Source organism: Oryzias latipes, chromosome 12, assembly GCF_053564925.1.
Source record: "Oryzias latipes strain Hd-rR chromosome 12, Olatipes_Hd-rR_3.1".
In the NCBI taxonomy this organism is placed as follows: domain Eukaryota; kingdom Metazoa; phylum Chordata; class Actinopteri; order Beloniformes; family Adrianichthyidae; genus Oryzias; species Oryzias latipes.
Genome location: NC_136248.1, coordinates 14,688,608 through 14,709,558, shown reverse-complemented (window position 1 = coordinate 14,709,558; position 20,951 = coordinate 14,688,608). Strand labels below are relative to the sequence as shown.

The 20,951-nt window shown below is 46.8% G+C and overlaps 1 protein-coding gene across 2 annotated transcripts; it reads left to right on the top strand.

Moving 5' to 3' along the window:
* The first annotated feature begins 5,661 nt into the window (after nt 1-5,661).
* On the top strand, nt 5,662-9,959 carry LOC144996577 (uncharacterized). Of its 2 annotated transcripts, none has more exons than XM_078956179.1 (4): nt 5,662-5,805; nt 5,912-5,977; nt 6,071-6,127; nt 6,248-9,959. In XM_078956179.1, the coding sequence occupies exons 1-4, from the start codon at nt 5,751-5,753 to the stop codon at nt 9,943-9,945; spliced, it is 3,876 nt and encodes a 1,291-aa protein (XP_078812305.1). In that variant the 5' UTR covers nt 5,662-5,750; the 3' UTR covers nt 9,946-9,959. The 2 variants fall into 2 exon arrangements, with proteins under 2 accessions (XP_078812305.1, XP_078812304.1); XM_078956178.1 differs by having other exon boundaries at nt 6,059-6,127.
* Nucleotides 9,960-20,951: the final 10,992 nt, after the last annotated feature.

Here is a 20,951-nt window from a genome sequence, read left to right as displayed (position 1 = left end):
TTGGTGCGTGAGTTTCGTCGCCTGCATCCGGACCGGTTTCGGCCGCCAGGTGACGTCCCTTGAGGGGGGGGTCCTGTTAGGATCCTGGTCTTCCCCCACACCTACCAAAGAATCCTCATCACACCTGCCACCCATCACCTCATCAGCCTGCAGCCTTCTTATGGACTCCTCACCCATCAGCCGACGTCAGTCCATCTACTTCATGCGGAATCACCATCAGCTACGCCTCCAGTCTTTGATCACCGTTTGTCACTCTTCTGGACTCCAAGCAAGATTCAATTCCGACATCCTGTCACAGCCGCAAAACATACGAGCCTGAAGCCTCCACCACCTCTGGGACTCAATAAATATCACTTATTCAGCCACCCTCTGTTTCTGTCCTGCTTCTGGGTCCAGCTACGCTCATCATAACAGACTGACGTCAGTGACCACCTTCAGGTATTTGCAAACTGTGAATGTTTTTGTAGAAAATCAAAGAATAAAGGCAAAAAGTTTACAGATGAATCAATAAATGCTTTTAAATTAGAACTACAAGCACAAACTTGGAAAACCCTGTATGAAAGCAACAATGTTAACTCAGCTTATGAAAAATGTATCCAGGTGTTTACATTGATGTACAACAAAAACGGCCCACTTACAAAATGGCATCATAGAAAACAATTGAATAGGTTAGTTCAAAAGGGGCCCAAGTCCAAGACGTCTGTTTTTCCAGGAAATGATTTTAATTGCATAGCCTAAAAGGAGGCTACACCAAATGATTAATACTTTACCCAGATTTACAATCAGTTTATAGCTTACAAATGCTATAATATGAAGAACCTCACTTTTATAATTTCAGAGGACTAACAATCTAGCTGCTGTGTTCTGAACAAGCTGGAGACTTCTTAAGGAACTCTTAGGACACGCTGCTTACAAAGAGTTACAGTAATCCAGCCTCGACATAACAAACGCATGGATGAGTTTTTCAGCATCACTCTTAGAAAGTATATTTCTGATCTTAGCTATATTCCGCAGGTGAAAAAAGGCAGTTCTACATGCCTCAGATATGTGAGCCTTAAATGATAAATCCTGGTCAAATAAAACCCCAAGGTTTCTAACTGTGGAATTAGGGGCTATACTTACACCATCCAGGGAGACTATCTGATCAGACAGAGCATCTCTGAGTTTTTTGGGACCTAGTATAATGACCTCAGTTTTTTCTGGGTTCAAGAAGAGGTAATTAATTGTCATCCAGGTCTTCATGTCTCTAATGCAGGCATTCAGTTTCTATATATTGTCATTCTGGTCAGGTTTCATGGATAAATACAACTAATATCGTCGGCATAACAATGAAAATGAATGCTGTGTTTTCTGATTATGTTTCCTAAGGGTAGCATATAAAGCATAAACAGGATGGGTCCTAAAACTGAGCCCTGTGGGACTCCATAGTTAACTCGAGTGCACTGAGAGGACTGTCCGTTTACATTAACGAACTGATACCTATTGGATAAATAGGATTTAAACCACTGGAGAGCAGATCCTCTGATCCCTATGTCCTGCTCTAATCTATGGAGTAAAATACTGTGGTCGATAGTGTTAAAGGCTGCACTGAGGTCTAACAGGACCAGAATAGAAAGCAGTCCCTTTTCTGAGGCCAGTAATAAGTCATTAGAGACTCTAACCAGTGCAGTTTCGGTACTGTGGTGAGGTCTAAACCCTGACTGAAAGTCTTCAAAGTGGCTGTTGTTCTGTAGGTGGCAGTAAAGCTGCTTAACTACAACTCTTTCTAGGATTTTAGAAATAAATGGGAGGTTTGATGTTGGTCTATAGTTGGCCAAGTTGCTAGGATCCAAACTGGGCTTTTTAGAAGAGGTTTAAATATGCAGTTGTTAGGGGACAGGCTCCAGCATCCTAACAACTGCATATTTAAAAGACTGTGGCACGTAACCCGTTTCCATAAAGGTATTTATCATCGTTAATATGGAAGCATTAATTAGGGGGAAGGTTTCTTTAAAACTTCTAGTGGGAATTTGGTCTAACAGACAAGTTGAGGATTTGGAGGAAGTAATAATTGTTGCTATTTCCGCTTGATCCACAATAGTGAAGCAGTCTAATGTTACAGAGGTTTCTATGGATGCCTCCACTTCTACCGCTTCAGCATGCTCTGGGCTGATAGTAGGAATAACTTGATTCAACTTATGTCTAATATTTGAGATTTTACTATCGAAAAATGTAAGAAAATCATCAGAGATGAGAGAAATAGGAACATATGGTTCTACTGAGCTCTGACTGCGAGTTAATTTAGCAATAGTGCTAAAAAGAAATCTTGGATTATTTCCATTCTCCGATATTAAGGTTGAATAGTACTGGGTTCTAGCTCTACGCAGAACTTTTTTGTAATTTAATAGGCTATGTTTCCAGAGATTCAGAGACTGCTCTGAACCGGAGCGACGCCATTCTCTTTCCAACTTACGGGTTTCTTGTTTAAGAGAACGTGTAAATGCATGGACAGCAATGTCCATGCATCTACATATTAAATGAAAAACTGATAATAACAATTTTAATTCATTTTTTATGCTTTGGTCTGAAACAGCACGGTCATCTGGAAGCAGTTTGTTCTGCAGGTAAAGGAAAAATACGAGGATAAAACATTAACTTAAGGACTAATCTTGGAATTTAGCAGATTTAGTGACAGAGCACACAGAAATATCAACCACTACAAATTACACCAACTAGGTTTACAAATGTTCAGAAATGTCTGTGAGAAGATTCTGTTTGAACCAGGAGCTGTGAGGAAACAGGTGTCATTTTTTTATTCAACATTTGCAGAATACAATACAAAAATACAAATACAATTATTGAACTGGTGTTCAATAATAACCAAATAAAGCAATCACAAGAGGAAATAACTAACTAACAATAAAAATAGAAATAAAAGGGGGAAAAAAATAAAACTTAGAAATGCGAGAGTTACCTTATGTCACTAATCCAAAAGATTTACAGATGTTAATGGTTTATTGTATTTTTTAAAGAAAAAATTCATTTTAAAAGAATTCAGGTTTTTTTATGTGAATATGGAATTTAGCCAAGAATAACAACATATTTATAAAAAAGAAAGCATCACAGCCTTTCTGTTCAAAACAATGAAAACCAAATATTATGTTTTTATAAGAAAGTTCTCAGACAGATGTACTAGCAGCATAGCTGTCAGGTAAACTGCAGCAGTTTGTGTCTCAGAAAAACTAACCACAATTATTAATGCTAATCCTTCCTTCCTCTTTCGGCTTCTCCCATCAGGGGTCGCCACAGCGAACAAGTCGCATGGTAAATTTGGCAATGTTTTACGCCGGATGCCCTTCCTGACGCAACCTTCTCTAATCGGGCTTGGAGCCGCTAATAATCACACTTATTAAGATCTGTGACTTTAGAGTGTGTCTTTGCACAGAAACATGAGACAGTAAATGGATGTGAACATCATCAGACGTGTCACTAATGGTAGGAAAGTCTGTAGGTTCTCTTTTGTTTCTGATACTTTATTTATCCCTCAATGGGGAAATTCTTCTCCGCATTTGACCCATCCCCTGGGGGAGCGGTGAGGTGCAGCTGAACTGCGCTGGGGAGACGGTAGCGTTAAGGGGGTCTTGCATAAGGACCCTCACTGAGTGATGTTAACTGCTCGCCATTGACATGGTAATTGCCCCCAGTACCATTGTTTCTTCCCCTCCAGGGAATCGAACCCTGGATTCCTGCATGGTAGCCTCTCACCTCAGCCTTCTGTTATATCTGCAGCATGTCAAAGAGTCACATAGCACAAAAAAATCATTTTAGATTTTCAGGCAGAGGAGGAATATCAATGTGTTATACAATGTATTTTTACAAGACTGAAAGAATGTATTTTAATCTCAGTTTGGTGTTTTGACCCTTCCCTAATGAATTTCTGGTAGAACCTGTTTTCTGCTCATTTTGATGAACTTTTTCCTGAATGACAGACCAGCAACAGCTGATGGTTTTCTGTCGGGGATTTTTTCTTTCTTTCAGGGATTTCAGTGGAGCTGGAGTCCAGTGCTGAGGAAGCTGCAAGCATGTATGAGCAGAAACTGGGGTCCCTTACCCGGGAATCTTCCTCTTAAGTGGATCTGTTCTCAACAGATCACGACAGACGTGATGCTGAGCAGTGATGTGGACAGACTTTCTCTGACATTACCCTTTTTGATACAGTTGTTAACCATAAACAGACTTTTCCAAAATGCTTTGATTCATATAATAAATGTGACTGACAGGTACGCTGGCTAAATGCTGAATTGAATGTTACATTTGATTGATTGCATGAAGAAGCCCATAAAGTAAAATCCACAACTGTTTCTTTGTTTCTGTTGTTGAAAACGGTATTCATGTTAAGTTTATAATAAATATACCGCATTGCCATGAAACTATTTTGCTTATTTTCACAACAAAAGCTTTGAAAATGTCAGCATCAAACTTTGTTAAGAACTCTTTAAAGCTTAAAATGGGAAACATGGAACCACTAAAGACCAACCCTTAAATAAAGCAAATCTAATATGAACATTTTAAACTGCAGTTTGGATTAAATGAACATTCATGTTTGGAGTTGTACAAGTGTTTGATGCAATTCCTTATAGATGTGGTTTTCCAGATCATCAGCCTGACTTGAGGCAGGAATCATGGCTACTCTTTCACTCCCCAAGACATCCTTTACAACCAATCCAGCTTCAGCAGCAGGTCCAGAAAAAATACTTTTTTTCTAAAGGACTGGTTGCTGGCAGCAACCTAAAGGACTTAGAGATCAAGGTCAAATAATATTTTATAATTACATTGGGCATAGAACTATGAAATCCATCATGGTGATTTGACTATATACTGCATGGTAAAATGCCTTTAGTCTTTAGGGGATTTAATCTAAACTATTCTTTTCAAATTGTTTGCATTTTCTTGATATTTTACCCACATTTTCAAATTTACAATCAATCATATGTGAATAGATTTTACAAAGTTGTACAGATCTGTTATAATGTGACTTAATGTCCTAAAATGTGAAAAATCTGCCTCATATAATTGGTTTTAATCTCCACTAGAGGGCGCTCACATGTAAATTGTAATCTTCATTGTAAACTTCATACTGACAGGAACTTTTCTAACATTCAACAAAGATGTGATGGTTTTAGGTGAATAAAAGTTTGATCTTTAGTCTTTGAGGACAAAGGAGTTTGGAATGACAGGAAGGTTTGTCTTTGACTGTCTGCTCACGGATCACAACAGTTCGGCTCTTTTTATGATCTTTGCTGAACATGCATCACTGTAACACAAAGGTTCTGGAACAGAGGCTGTTAGAATTCTGAGATTTATATAAAAATGAAGACCAAATGTTCTACAAACAAATTCTGAGGAGCTTCAATGTCCTTATTTCACAGGAGTTTTCATATTAGTGTCAAATGACATCATTTTCTTCCGAGTAAACAGTTTGATTCCTTAACAAAGTGAACTTTTTAAACAAAGATTTGGGGAACATCTTTTTTATTTTTGTTGACTTGATGCGACATTACCAAGCTTTTATCTTAACCTAATAAAATTATGAACTAACAAGGTAATCCCTAAATTCTGAGGTTTCATCTCAGGTGTGTCAATCAAAATGTGAGTCCAGCTGATCTGAGGAGAAAGACAATCAGCTGTAATGAACAGCAGCTGTGTTTCCTGCAGGAGGAACTTTTTTAAGCTCCTCTTGTTTGTTGGCTTCTCATTCAGAGTCTGGAAAGATGGGAGCTGAGTCGTTTGTGGCCCTTTGTGTTTTGGCTGTTTTCTTTAGCAAAGGTTTGTAGCTTTATTTGAAGGATTTGTTATACTGCAGATTGAAATTTGTCTTTCAAAAATCATCAGAACAAACATTTAACCTTCTTTAAACTGTCATTCTCTGTAGGTTTAAGTTTACCTTTTGCTAGAGAAACCCAGGATGCAGACCATAAAAAGATGGGAAGAAAAGCTGGTGAGAATTAATGCTAAGAAATATGTACTGAAAATTATTAGTGGATGTTTACTACGTCCTCTCTGTTTCCTCCCCCAAAAGATTTGGCTTTAGAGCGTGGCCTTGATCTTCAACAGTCATTGGATTCCAGGTTGGAAAATCTGGTTAAAGGTGAGTTGGAGAAGAAACATGTGGTTTGGTTTCTCTATTAAATATACAAGAGCAAAAAAATATTAATACTATAATTAAAAAAAATGTAAAAAATTCTAAAGTCCAATTTCATTTTGTTAGTACAACTGGAAACCAATGAGGTGGAAGCTGTGGCTCTCGTTGCCAGAGCAGCGCGTATAGTACTGTCCGACACCGCCAGCAACCAGACTGTGTCCGACGCCGCCAGCAACCAGACTGTGTCCGACGCCGCCAGCAACCAGACTGTGTCCGACGCCGCCAGCAACCAGACTGTGTCCGACGCCGCCAGCAACCAGACTGTGTCCGACGCCGCCAGCAACCAGACTGTGTCCGACGCCGCCAGCAACCAGACTGTGTCCGACGCCGCCAGCAACCAGACTGTGTCCGACGCCGCCAGCAACCAGACTGTGTCCGACGCCGCCAGCAACCAGACTGTGTCCGACGCCGCCAGCAACCAGACTGTGTCCGACGCCGCCAGCAACCAGACTGTGTCCGACGCCGCCAGCAACCAGACTGTGTCCGACGCCGCCAGCAACCAGACTGTGTCCGACGCCGCCAGCAACCAGACTGTGTCCGACGCCGCCAGCAACCAGACTGTGTCCGACGCCGCCAGCAACCAGACTGTGTCCGACGCCGCCAGCAACCAGACTGTGTCCGACGCCGCCAGCAACCAGACTGTGTCCGACGCCGCCAGCAACCAGACTGTGTCCGACGCCGCCAGCAACCAGACTGTGTCCGACGCCGCCAGCAACCAGACTGTGTCCGACGCCGCCAGCAACCAGACTGTGTCCGACGCCGCCAGCAACCAGACTGTGTCCGACGCCGCCAGCAACCAGACTGTGTCCGACGCCGCCAGCAACCAGACTGTGTCCGACGCCGCCAGCAACCAGACTGTGTCCGACGCCGCCAGCAACCAGACTGTGTCCGACGCCGCCAGCAACCAGACTGTGTCCGACGCCGCCAGCAACCAGACTGTGTCCGACGCCGCCAGCAACCAGACTGTGTCCGACGCCGCCAGCAACCAGACTGTGTCCGACGCCGCCAGCAACCAGACTGTGTCCGACGCCGCCAGCAACCAGACTGTGTCCGACGCCGCCAGCAACCAGACTGTGTCCGACGCCGCCAGCAACCAGACTGTGTCCGACGCCGCCAGCAACCAGACTGTGTCCGACGCCGCCAGCAACCAGACTGTGTCCGACGCCGCCAGCAACCAGACTGTGTCCGACGCCGCCAGCAACCAGACTGTGTCCGACGCCGCCAGCAACCAGACTGTGTCCGACGCCGCCAGCAACCAGACTGTGTCCGACGCCGCCAGCAACCAGACTGTGTCCGACGCCGCCAGCAACCAGACTGTGTCCGACGCCGCCAGCAACCAGACTGTGTCCGACGCCGCCAGCAACCAGACTGTGTCCGACGCCGCCAGCAACCAGACTGTGTCCGACGCCGCCAGCAACCAGACTGTGTCCGACGCCGCCAGCAACCAGACTGTGTCCGACGCCGCCAGCAACCAGACTGTGTCCGACGCCGCCAGCAACCAGACTGTGTCCGACGCCGCCAGCAACCAGACTGTGTCCGACGCCGCCAGCAACCAGACTGTGTCCGACGCCGCCAGCAACCAGACTGTGTCCGACGCCGCCAGCAACCAGACTGTGTCCGACGCCGCCAGCAACCAGACTGTGTCCGACGCCGCCAGCAGCAACCAGACTGTGTCCGACGCCGCCAGCAGCAACCAGACTGTGTCCGACGCCGCCAGCAGCAACCAGACTGTGTCCGACGCCGCCAGCAGCAACCAGACTGTGTCCGACGCCGCCAGCAGCAACCAGACTGTGTCCGACGCCGCCAGCAGCAACCAGACTGTGTCCGACGCCGCCAGCAGCAACCAGACTGTGTCCGACGCCGCCAGCAGCAACCAGACTGTGTCCGACGCCGCCAGCAGCAACCAGACTGTGTCCGACGCCGCCAGCAGCAACCAGACTGTGTCCGACGCCGCCAGCAGCAACCAGACTGTGTCCGACGCCGCCAGCAGCAACCAGACTGTGTCCGACGCCGCCAGCAGCAACCAGACTGTGTCCGACGCCGCCAGCAGCAACCAGACTGTGTCCGACGCCGCCAGCAGCAACCAGACTGTGTCCGACGCCGCCAGCAGCAACCAGACTGTGTCCGACGCCGCCAGCAGCAACCAGACTGTGTCCGACGCCGCCAGCAGCAACCAGACTGTGTCCGACGCCGCCAGCAGCAACCAGACTGTGTCCGACGCCGCCAGCAGCAACCAGACTGTGTCCGACGCCGCCAGCAGCAACCAGACTGTGTCCGACGCCGCCAGCAGCAACCAGACTGTGTCCGACGCCGCCAGCAGCAACCAGACTGTGTCCGACGCCGCCAGCAGCAACCAGACTGTGTCCGACGCCGCCAGCAGCAACCAGACTGTGTCCGACGCCGCCAGCAGCAACCAGACTGTGTCCGACGCCGCCAGCAGCAACCAGACTGTGTCCGACGCCGCCAGCAGCAACCAGACTGTGTCCGACGCCGCCAGCAGCAACCAGACTGTGTCCGACGCCGCCAGCAGCAACCAGACTGTGTCCGACGCCGCCAGCAGCAACCAGACTGTGTCCGACGCCGCCAGCAGCAACCAGACTGTGTCCGACGCCGCCAGCAGCAACCAGACTGTGTCCGACGCCGCCAGCAGCAACCAGACTGTGTCCGACGCCGCCAGCAGCAACCAGACTGTGTCCGACGCCGCCAGCAGCAACCAGACTGTGTCCGACGCCGCCAGCAGCAACCAGACTGTGTCCGACGCCGCCAGCAGCAACCAGACTGTGTCCGACGCCGCCAGCAGCAACCAGACTGTGTCCGACGCCGCCAGCAGCAACCAGACTGTGTCCGACGCCGCCAGCAGCAACCAGACTGTGTCCGACGCCGCCAGCAGCAACCAGACTGTGTCCGACGCCGCCAGCAGCAACCAGACTGTGTCCGACGCCGCCAGCAGCAACCAGACTGTGTCCGACGCCGCCAGCAGCAACCAGACTGTGTCCGACGCCGCCAGCAGCAACCAGACTGTGTCCGACGCCGCCAGCAGCAACCAGACTGTGTCCGACGCCGCCAGCAGCAACCAGACTGTGTCCGACGCCGCCAGCAGCAACCAGACTGTGTCCGACGCCGCCAGCAGCAACCAGACTGTGTCCGACGCCGCCAGCAGCAACCAGACTGTGTCCGACGCCGCCAGCAGCAACCAGACTGTGTCCGACGCCGCCAGCAGCAACCAGACTGTGTCCGACGCCGCCAGCAGCAACCAGACTGTGTCCGACGCCGCCAGCAGCAACCAGACTGTGTCCGACGCCGCCAGCAGCAACCAGACTGTGTCCGACGCCGCCAGCAGCAACCAGACTGTGTCCGACGCCGCCAGCAGCAACCAGACTGTGTCCGACGCCGCCAGCAGCAACCAGACTGTGTCCGACGCCGCCAGCAGCAACCAGACTGTGTCCGACGCCGCCAGCAGCAACCAGACTGTGTCCGACGCCGCCAGCAGCAACCAGACTGTGTCCGACGCCGCCAGCAGCAACCAGACTGTGTCCGACGCCGCCAGCAGCAACCAGACTGTGTCCGACGCCGCCAGCAGCAACCAGACTGTGTCCGACGCCGCCAGCAGCAACCAGACTGTGTCCGACGCCGCCAGCAGCAACCAGACTGTGTCCGACGCCGCCAGCAGCAACCAGACTGTGTCCGACGCCGCCAGCAGCAACCAGACTGTGTCCGACGCCGCCAGCAGCAACCAGACTGTGTCCTTCAGCCTTCTTCAATAAATCTGATTCTTATAGCTTTAGAATTTTTTCTTTTCCTGCAATTGTTGGAAGACCTTCCCCAAATGTACTAAAAACTTGCGCAAACAAAAGGCTACCGCTCAAAATTAACGGTAGAGCTGATTACTTTGGAACAAAAGGAGGAACCAGTATTTGAGGCTGAAACGGAAGATTCTGAATATAACAACTTGCAACTTAATGTGAAATAGTTTGACTCTAATGTGGAAGCTAGATGTTGGAAGTGGATATTTTGCAGTTGAGGGGGAAAAACTGATGTAAAATGGATTAATATCTGCAAATATAGAACAATAACGTAGATCCCTAACTTAGTTGCTGACAAAGGTGAGGCTGCTAGGTTGAGGGAAAGGCTCACCTTGTCTGATCGCTCTTCCCTGCTGAGACTTACTTCAATAAGTAACCATACACTAACCACAAAGCTGCCCAAATTGTCCACTCACCCAAAGCAATTTTTGCCCAATAGTTGACAAAACTATTCAGATGGAGACACTGCCTAACAAGTGTTTGGCAAGGCAGCTGACATGCATTTTGGGATCTGTAGTTAATGTTACCAGTACAGACCACTACATATTACCGCGACATTGACAAAAAATAATCTCGCCGACTGGAAATAATTACTCGTTAGGCTGGATGTGGCTCCTTGAGTTTGACACATTTGCTGCATGGTCACATGTCTTAGCAAAATTCTAAGTGTTTACACATATTGGACTGTAAGGATGGTTGGATCATTTTATGTTGCCATCACGTGTTGTCTGCTGTGATAGTCATTTTTATGTTTTAGTAAAATAAACATACTGTACCTGGATCCAAATTGTATTTTGCAAGATCAATAAGCAATTTATCTCACTTTCAAATAATTCTTTTTATGGTATAGGTTAATCTGACTAAAACTTGTCTTACTCAGATCGATCTGGTTGGATAGTAGGAATAGATATTGATTCATTGATTAAACGTTGATTGATTCGTTCATTGATTAAAAATAAATAACCCCTACACAGAAATAAAAACGGCTAAAACTGCATAATTATAAGTAAAAGACCACTGTAGGAACACTTTTAAATTAGATTAAAAGATGATCAGAGTGGGACTTTAATCAATGGATACAGTGCAGTGGGAGATGTCTAGTGATGCAACAAGGAAGCTTCAACAACACGTCAAGCCCCGTAGCTGCACACTATTTAGACAGCCTGCTATAGTACAGGAGCTTAGAGACTGAATCTGAAGAACCCTCTTCAAACAGCTGCTACGTCAAGATTGATCTCATTTTTCTAGATCTCCTGCTCTGTTCAGAAAGGTCCTGAGTGATTCCATTTTTTAGTCGACATACTCAAGTCTACAACTGTGGACTGACTTTTTACTTGGACTTATAGAATGACTTAAAGTCCTGTTTCGATTATCTTTTCAATTGCAAAAGCGTTTCCAGTCATCTTTAATTATGATTATGTTGACTTTTACCAAAATCAAAAAACCTGTGCTGTTTTCAGAGTTTCTGCAGAGCGGCAGGAGTTCAATAGAAATTCAGTTGTGGAAGTCGGTGTGGAAGTACGCCCGCCACCCCTCCTGTCATCCATTTGTTTACAATCTCCTACTAGTTTACAGCTCCTCACAGCTCCAAGCTAACATTAACGGTGCAACAAAAACGGCGAGCAATATTGGAGCTATCCAGCCACGCAGTTTTGAGGCAGATACCAGCTCAGAGAAAGAAATTCAAGACATTAAGGGATCTTTTTGTCTGCAAGTGCATGCATCAGAATTGGAGCAGAGCAGAAAAACTTTGGCCCGTCCATGGCAGCTCCAGCGTTACAACTGTACGCTTTTTTAAACGGCGAGTTTCTTCTGCTCCTGATCAATCAATCATAAAGACATACTCAAAAAACAGTTTTAGTCTTACATTATTTTGCTTATGTATATATTTTGTACATGTCTTTAATTATGAGTAAAATGTTTGTTGGTAAAAACACCAAAAACGTGATTTCCTTTGGAGCGGGTCTTTAACTTTGTTGATAAAACCATGATGAATAAATGTGGTCAGTCAAATCACCCATAATTGTTTAGACTAGGGGTCTGCAACCTGAGACTCCTTGAATCCTTTGTGGTTCTCTAACTGATAAAAGATAAAAAAAGTATTTAATTCTGAAAATTTACCCATTTTTAGACTGTGCAGCAACAAAACAAAACAGACAAGTCAAACTTTGTTCATCTTAACCACAAACAGTTGAATCAAAGTCCATCTTGCTATGCCAGGCACCTGACTACAGTACCTGTAATGCTTCAATAATCCATCAAGCGGTGTAGCTTGGTATTTTACCAAATTTCAGCATTTTGGACAAATTATTAAACACTTCCAATGTACCACAAAAAATCAATTTGAGGTCAGTACGCACATTTTAGAGGTCATATATTATGCTTCTCTTAAGCCTTTCGTTTATAAATTCCGCACTGTTTAGTGTATTCTGTACAGGCATGTCTGTGGACAAGCGGGGTCTTACGGAAACAGAGGGAGGGAGGGTGAGACATGCTACATGTCGCAAAGCTGTGAGCTCTGTAAAACCGAAGAAAACACCAGATAAAAAGCTCAAACCATTTCTCTTGTCCTGTGCTCTCTGGTCGGAGTCCTGACGCAGATGTAGTGGTCCCAGTCTGAGGAATGTAGTGCCTTCTTTATTTAACCCTTGTGCTATCCTAGGCACTTTGACATTGGGAGTTGGGTCATCTAGACCCCACAAGACAGTGCACTGAACCTTTTTTCTTCAATGATTTGTGATCTTCACTGGTGTCCATGGATTACATGAAATTCTCTCCATCTTTATCCACCTTTGTCATGGTAGGGAGAACACGTCAATGTAAGGGTGGGGTCATAGGATAGCACAAGGGTTAACACTTTCAGAGTAAACTATGTTCATATATATTCATTCATTCATTCATTCATTCATTCATTCATTCATTCATTCATTCATTCATGCATGCATTCATTCATTCATTCATTTTCTACCGTTTTATCCCTTTTGGGGTCACGGGTCTGCCAGAGCCTATCCTGGCCACTTGTGGGCGAACAGTCCAGGTTGTACCCTGGACTGTTCGCCAGTCTGTCGCAGGGCCTCAATCACACACCCATTCACTCTCACACTCACACCTAGGGACAATTTAAAGTTGCCAATTGACCTATGAAACATAGGTCAATTCATATATATATTCAATTAAATTCAACTCAATTTTATTTATATAGCACAATATTACAACAATAGTCATCTCAATGGGCTTCACACTGGTAATTATATAAGAAACATGTAATCATAAAGAACATGAAGTCATAGATTTCAGTAGCTAATGGCTAAACTCAGCTGAACAGACTAAGCTAAACTGGGCATCCCTGCCCTTAGACCAGTGCTTCTCAATTAGTGGGGTGATGCGATGCCAGGGGGGGCACGCAGTAGTAGCGGTTTTAGGCACAGGTAATACGGGCAATTGCTCTGGGCGCAAAAGGGAGCCTGTGGGGCTCAGTGCTTGGAAAAAGAATCTGCGCCACTGCTATTATCTGTTATATCACAGAGTTTGTAACAGCTTGAAACTGTGAACTGCCGTCCCTGCAGCTGCTCCTGTCACACGCGGCTCGCATGTGTGAGAAGGAGAGGGGAGGGATAGTGGGCTCAGGCTGCCAGGTTGAACGGCGCATGCGGAGCGCTGCCTCTGCCTCTGTTTCACAACACCAGGATCATCACCTGCCTTTAGATTATTCAGCTCATGCTAATAATGTCATTCTTTATTAACTATTGTAGACATTTTGATGACGTGTCTTTATTTTCCCTAAATGTATTCTTTGTCTGCCTGTCATTTAGTTGGTGTCAGTTTTTGACATAAAGACAGCAGGTAATGCAGGAAAACAGCTGCACTTTATGAGATCATAAAGTGATGAGATAAGTAGGGGTGGGATTATATAAACTTGCTTCTTCCCACTCCTTTTCAAGCAATAAATCAAGCTTTACTTATACTTTAGTTAATGATCAGTATATTTAACTAAGCAAATGTGATTTAAGTGACGTTTTTGTTTTGTTTTATTTTCTGTCTTTTTAATCTATGCATTTCATCATTTCTGCAATGAGTTTGATAAATATGTGTAAATGTTGTATTGCTTTGACTACAATGCTTGAAATAAATCAAATTAAATCAAATAAATAATCGATCATTTAGAAAAAAATTCTGCTCAATCTTTTTTAGCTATTTCTTCAGACTAAAAACGTTAAATATGTTGGTGCTGCTGTGTTAATATTTCAGATCAATTTACATTTAATATTATTTATTGATTGAATTATTTTTCTCAGCATCAAGTGGTTCAGTTGGTCAAAATGTTTCTAGTTTAAATAAGGAATGACAATTTTTTTATTTCAGGCACTTTAAGCTTCTTTTCTGTTTTAGACCATAACGGGGGTTTTTCTGGAAAAAAAAAAGAAGAAACCTCAGGGGTGTCCACATGAAGGAGGGTGTTGTGTATTCAATTGCTCCACCACAACACTAGAGGGCGCGTTGTGTGACTGACTGAGTTCTGTATGTTACGTTGTGAAGAGGAAGCATTAAAGAATATAGCGGGAAAGGATTCTGAGTCACGTCCTGATTTCTGTGCAAATCTGAGGATTACTTCTACAAGAATACAACAAATTGGCGACGAGGATGGCGAATCTTGTCCCCTGCCCTGCGTTGTTTCTACAGTCCGCCGGACAACATGCGATTCCATTCGAGATGTGGATGAAAATGTTTTCCAACTACCTGCTTGCTATCGGCGCAGAGGGGGATGAGTGGCCCGACAAGCGTAAACGCGCGCTGCTTCTACATTGCCTGGGAACGGAAGGACAACGCATCTTCTACACGCTGAAGGACGGAGGTGCAAGTTTTGACTCAGCCGTAGCTGCATTGAAAAAACACTTCACACCAGCAATCAACGTGGTGGTGGAGCGACACAAGTTCAGACACCGGCTGCAGAGACCGCATGAGACTGTTGCTGAATATGTGGGCGCACTGCGTGAGCTGGCGACGACATGTGAGTTTGCTGAAAATACGGACGAGATGATACGGGATCAGCTCATCGAGCATGCTAGTTGTCCGAGAATACGGGAGAAATTGTTGGTGAAAACGGAGGGAACGCTTACACTGGACATGGCAGTAAAGATGGCGTCTCAAGTGGAGTCGGCAATAGGACACGCACAGACTCTCGCATCACCGCCGGAGGCTCCGGTGCACGTCATGACTGCAAAGCCAAAACACCCACCCAAAGTAAGGAGCAATAAACCAAACGAGCCTGGAGCAGCATCTAAACGGGACCGGTGTTGTTTTAGATGTGGCTCTTCAGCTCATCTTGTCAACGCTCCAGACTGCCCTGCACGCAAAGTGACCTGCCGAAACTGCTGCAAAACTGGACATTTTGCCCGTGTGTGTAAGTCCACAGCTACAGCTAAGGTGGGAGAAGTGGTTGTTCTTGAAATGAATACAGTACTGATGTTACAAGATGAGCTAGTCGATCAAAAGATTACCTGTACAGTGACCATAAGTACACAGTCAGCTTCATGCTCTGCTGCATTAGTAGTGGACACAGGTTCTGCTGTATCAATTATCCCTGAGCATCTCTACAGAGAGCACTTCAGTGATGTCTCACTTTCTGAGCCAGCTTCAAGGCTAGTGACATACACTAAGTCCAAAGTCCCCGTGATGGGCTGTTTCTCAGCAACAGTGAAGCATGCTAATGCTAAAGTACCAGCTACACTGTATGTGGTGAAAACAGGCACAGCTTTGCTAGGATTGGACTTGTTTAGAGCGCTGAGGCTCACCATTGACAACAATGCAGTACTTCCTGAAGCAGCTTCTTCACAGACAGTGACTTCATCTACAGCTCCAATAGCCGAGATTAAAACTGGAGCAGCAGCTGAAAAGCTGGGTCTTGCAAAAGGTTTTATTCATAAAGTGAAGATCAGAGAGGATGTTCAACCTGTCCAACAAAAGCTCAGAAGGCTTCCGGTCTCAGTCAGACAAGCTGTCTCTTGTGAAATTGAGAGGCTGTTGGAGATGGAAGTCAGAGAGGATTGATGCCTCTCCCTGGATGTCTCCCATTGTAGTGACACTAAGAAAAAATGGGAAAGTGAGAATGTGTGTGGATTATCGTGAGTCAAATAAGGCAATAGTGATGGACAGTCATCCTCTTCCACATATGGATGATATTTTTTCAAACATGTATGGAGCTACAATTTTCTCCACTATTGACTTTGCAAATGCTTATCATCAGGTGTTGCTGGCAGAAGAGAGCTGTGACATACTGTTCAGGTTTCGTCGAGTCCCTTATGGGCTGTGTTCAGCCCCAAGTGCATTCTCCAAGCTCATGTCCCTGGTGTTGAAAGGCTTAAAAGGAGTCCAGAACTACCTGGATGACGTGATTGTTTATGGCAGGGACCAGCAAGAACATGATTGCAACCTCAAAGCAGTTCTAGCTGCACTTAATGAAGCTGGTCTCCAGCTTAATATGGAGAAATGCCATTTTAACCAGAAGAGCTTGCAGTTCCTTGGGCATGTCATTTCAGCCAAAGGTTTGCTGCCTAATGAGGATCACCTGAAGGCTATTGCAGAAGCTCCAGCACCGAGCGACGCCACTACTCTGCGCTCATTCCTGGGACTTACTGCGTGGTATGCAAAATTTGTGACAAATTATGCATCCTTGGTGGAGCCTATGAGAGCATGCCTGCACACTGACACATTCAAGTGGACTTCAGAGGCACAGGCTAGTTTTGATGCAGTGAAGACTCGCATCATCAACAGTTCTGCATTAGCAGTTTTTGAGCCCAGCCTCCCAACTATTGTGGCTACAGATGCTTCAGATTATGGATTGGGAGCTATTCTAACACAGCTTCATCCTGACAAAACAGAGCGAACAGTTGCTTTTGCGTCACGCTCCCTCACTCCCGCAGAAAGGAAATGCTCCATTGTTGAGAAAGAGGCCTTGGCCTGTGTTGGTCAGCTAGACTTTTGTGTTTCACATATGATGTGGAATATCGAGCTGGTGCACAAAATTATGCTGCTGACTGTCTCTCCAGATTGCCTCTTCCTTCAGTCGAGAATGCAGAACCAGTGGTGGAGCCTGAGCTGGTGGCTCTCCTGGATACAGAACTGAAAGCCCTCACAGTGAAAGACTTTACTGCAGCGTGTCAGGTATGTCCAGAACTGACCACCCTGAGAGAGCAGATGAAGCAAGGATGGCCTAAAACAGCACAATCGTTACCTGCTATGCTCCAACCTTAGTTTGCTGTTCGAGATGAACTGTCCGTGGAAGAGGTAATAGTTTACAGAGGTCCTTACCACCGGTTAGTTCCTGTAGTAGTGAGAAAGCAGATTATTAATCTGGCACATGAAACCCACCAGGGCGTCGTCCGCACCAAGCAGAGGCTGCGAGACCTGTACTGGTGGCCACATATGGACTTGTGTGTGGAGGAGACCATAAAAGCATGTGTGACATGCCAGCTGAATGATAAAAGTGCCAAAATACATCCTGCACCGCTTCACCCAATTCCATTTCCAGATGCTCCATGGCAGAAAGTGAGGATTGACATCGTCGGTCCATTTGACTCTGCAGCTGGGGACTGCCGCTATGCAATAACACTGATCGACTACTACACCAAATGGCCAGAGGTGGCGTTTACTCCTTCCATCACAACCAGTGCAATCACCACATTCCTGTCTACAATATTTTCCAGGTTTGGCAATCCTACAGAACTGATTAGTGACAATGGGACACAATTTACCTCCACCGAGTTTGCAGACTTCCTAGCAGTGAGAGACATCAAACACAGGAAGGTGTCTTTATATTACCCTCAAGCAAACGGAGCAATTGAGCGCTGGAACCGCGTTCTAAAAGAAACACTCCTTACAGCAGAGCAGGAGAGGAAGCAGTGGAAGCCCTTCATACAGAATCCTGATCACTTACCGTGCTACTCCACACAGCACCACAGGAGTGTCACCGTATGAACTCATGTTCAACAGGAAGATGCGCACAAAAATGGACATAGGACCGGCAAGTACTTCTCCTTTTCCATCAGAGAAAAAACTACGTACCCGTGTTACCTCAAAACAGAGAGCATCAAAAGCCTATACAGATGTTAAGAGAGGAGCGCGGGTGCCACAAATCAGAGAAGGAAGCCTGGTCAGAGTGACGGAAAGCGATGCACCATAACTTTTAGAGAAGATTCCGTGTATCTAACGCTTCAACTGCCTGCTTAAATAGTCCAGCTGATGGGCTTCACCCAGATGAGTTGGGGTATGGCAGAGACGAGACGAGCCAGAGGTGGGGTCCACAACCAAGTGTAGGAGCAGGGATGAGCCAAAAACGAGGTACACATGAGGTACACACTCAGGTTCAAGAGCATGGACGAGCCAACTGAAATATGGAATCACAAAGAGGGAAAATGCATGAATCGCACTGCACCAAACAGAGGCATGGAGAACTGAATGATAAATAAATGATCAAGAACAGATGAAAGGAGGAGAGAAGAAGTAGATGAGAATACAGGACAGAACCCTGGTGCACCATACTAGGAAGGGGGGTAGGAGGGTGATAATAGGAGGGGGAGATAAGACCATGAAGCAGCATAAAGCAACAAGTTTATTGGTTGTTTATCATTACGGTAAGGTTCAAATGTAGTACAAAAAGGGCAGGGCTTGTCCACACACACACTCAAATGTTATCAACACACCTGCTAGCTGCGAAAATGTCAACATGTCAACATGTACACAAAACAGATAGTGTTCACATACGCATACTTATGCCTTTAAACCAACTAGTGTGAGATATTTCATTCAATCACGCTAACTATTAGTGCAAAGGTGAGCTAACACCTGTGCTCAGGTGAGTGTTTATGTTCTTCTAAAATGGATGGTGGATTCTGAAAAGAAGGAGGGAGAGCGCCCAGCCATCCCCACACCAAGAGCCCCGCCGCAGCTGCAGCGGCAGCCGGAACCCCCCAACGCCACACGGCCGCAGGCAGAGAACAAACGCCCCCCGGGCGACCAAATCCGCCACCCAAGCCAGGGCCAGCAGGACCGCCGCGAGGCCCCCAGAGAGCAGGGAGGCACGGGGGTAAAGAGAGCGCCGCCCCAGCCCAACCAGGAGAGCAGCCCCCCCGCTGCGCCGGGAGAGCCCAACGCAGGGCCCCACCCGAGAAGGGCGCCCACAGCCCCAGACGAGCACCCCATCACCACCCAGGAGTTCTGGGCATCCCCCCGCCCCAACCCCAGGTACGAACCAGGACCCCCCAAGGGAGACCCGCTCCGCCCTCCAGGCAGCCACCCACCTGGCCCACGGTTGGTCCAGGGAGGAGCAAGGCAGGGGCCAGCCGCCCCCGCCCAGGAGGGGAGCACCCCGGGGAAAAAGGGGGCCCACAAGGGGTGTTGCAAACATGGCCCGACCAGGCTCGGTCACAGTTGGAAATTTGGCGGGGCCCAGCGCTAAGGGGCAAGGACCAGAACCCACCCCCCAGGAACACGGACACCTCCTGCTCGGGTGCAATGTGCCCCCCGCGCGCGTGAAGAGAGCACCGCCGGGCCCAGGAAACCGGCCCCCAGGGGACACGGCCGCCGTTGCCAAGGGCCCCGTACCCCCCAGCAGGGAAGGGGTAGGGGACAGATGGTCCTAGTTCCCACCTTCCTTGCAAAATGTGTGTGCGTGTATGTGTGTTTGTGAGGTGTGTGTGTGCATGTGTGTGTGTTTATGTTGGAATGTATATCTTGAGGGGGGAGGGGTGTGTGGACTAAGGGGGGTGCAGTTAAAATTGGCGGGTAGGGCACTGAGGGGACATCTCCTGATTACTCACAGTGATGTCCCCTCACCCTCCCCACCAAGGGGCCCTAAATTTCTAAGGTGCGGTTAAAATTGGCGGGTAAGGTGCTAGGAGGACATCTGCTGCTTGCTGGCAGTGATGTCCAAGAACCCCCCCCTACCAAGGGCCCTACACGTCTAAGGTGCATATAAAACCGAAAGAGGGGGGACCCACTCCATACGGCAACCATGGGAGGGGGACCAATGCCAAGTACCCCCCCCCCCCCCCCCCCCCGAAGGCGCATCGCAGGCTAAACCCGCCACCCCCTCACCCTAATATGTTTGGGAGAGCATTGTGACTACTGTACAGTTTTCCCTCGCTATATCGCTGTTCTCCATTCGCGGTGTCCCAGTTTGGTTAATTTTTTTTCCACGGGACTTTGCTGTTGAGCTTGTCAATCAATCTCTTACGTAGACGCGGCACATGCAGCTTGCCAAAGTTACATAAGTCTTCATTGAGATGAGATTCCTGTTTTCATTCTAATACTGGACTTAGTTTTCATGTGAAGGAATTTATATTTTTTGTCATTTCATCAGGGTTTTCAGTCTTACTTTTTATTACATTGAAGATTAGTCATGTGCTGAAGTGTGTGCTTTAACGCCCTTTGAACTTTGAAGAATTCAATTCAATTCAATTCAATTTTATTTGTATAGCCCAAAATCACAACAACAGTCGTCTCGATGGGCTTCGAAGTAAAACATGAAATCAAAAGGATCACGAATACAAAGAGTTCAATAGAAAAATACTAAAATGAACTAACAAAGTGACTAAGCTATACTGGCATCCCTGCCCTTAGACCCCCCTTCGCGGTAAGGAAAAACTCCCAAAAAAAACGGATTCCGGAAAAAACGAAGAAACCTCAGGGGTGCCCACATGAAGGAGGGATCCTTCCCCAGGACGGACAGGCGATTTACCAGAAATCTTAGAGAAGAATTAACTTATCTAAATCTACAACTACATATATAAAAGTCCAGCAGACGAGCTTCATCCAGCCGTGGTTGTGGGGACAGTCAAAGGCGCGAGTCGAGCCGGAGACAGGAACCACAGCCAGGTGTAGGAGCAGGAGCAGAGGCGAGGTACTCGGTCAGGTACAGAGCAGAGACGAGCCAGAGATGAGCCAGAGGCAGGATCCACAGCCAGGTGTAG

Excerpts from the sequence above, each read along its gene's own strand:
- LOC144996577 (XM_078956178.1), top strand. The coding sequence starts at position 5,751 with ATGGGAGCTGAGTCGTTTGTGGCCCTTTGTGTTTTGGCTGTTTTCTTT. Across the intron at positions 5,806-5,911 it reads GGCTGTTTTCTTTAGCAAAG|GTTTAAGTTTACCTTTTGCT; the intron begins GTTTGTAGCTTT and ends CATTCTCTGTAG. Across the intron at positions 5,978-6,058 it reads AAAGATGGGAAGAAAAGCTG|ATTTGGCTTTAGAGCGTGGC; the intron begins GTGAGAATTAAT and ends CTCCCCCAAAAG.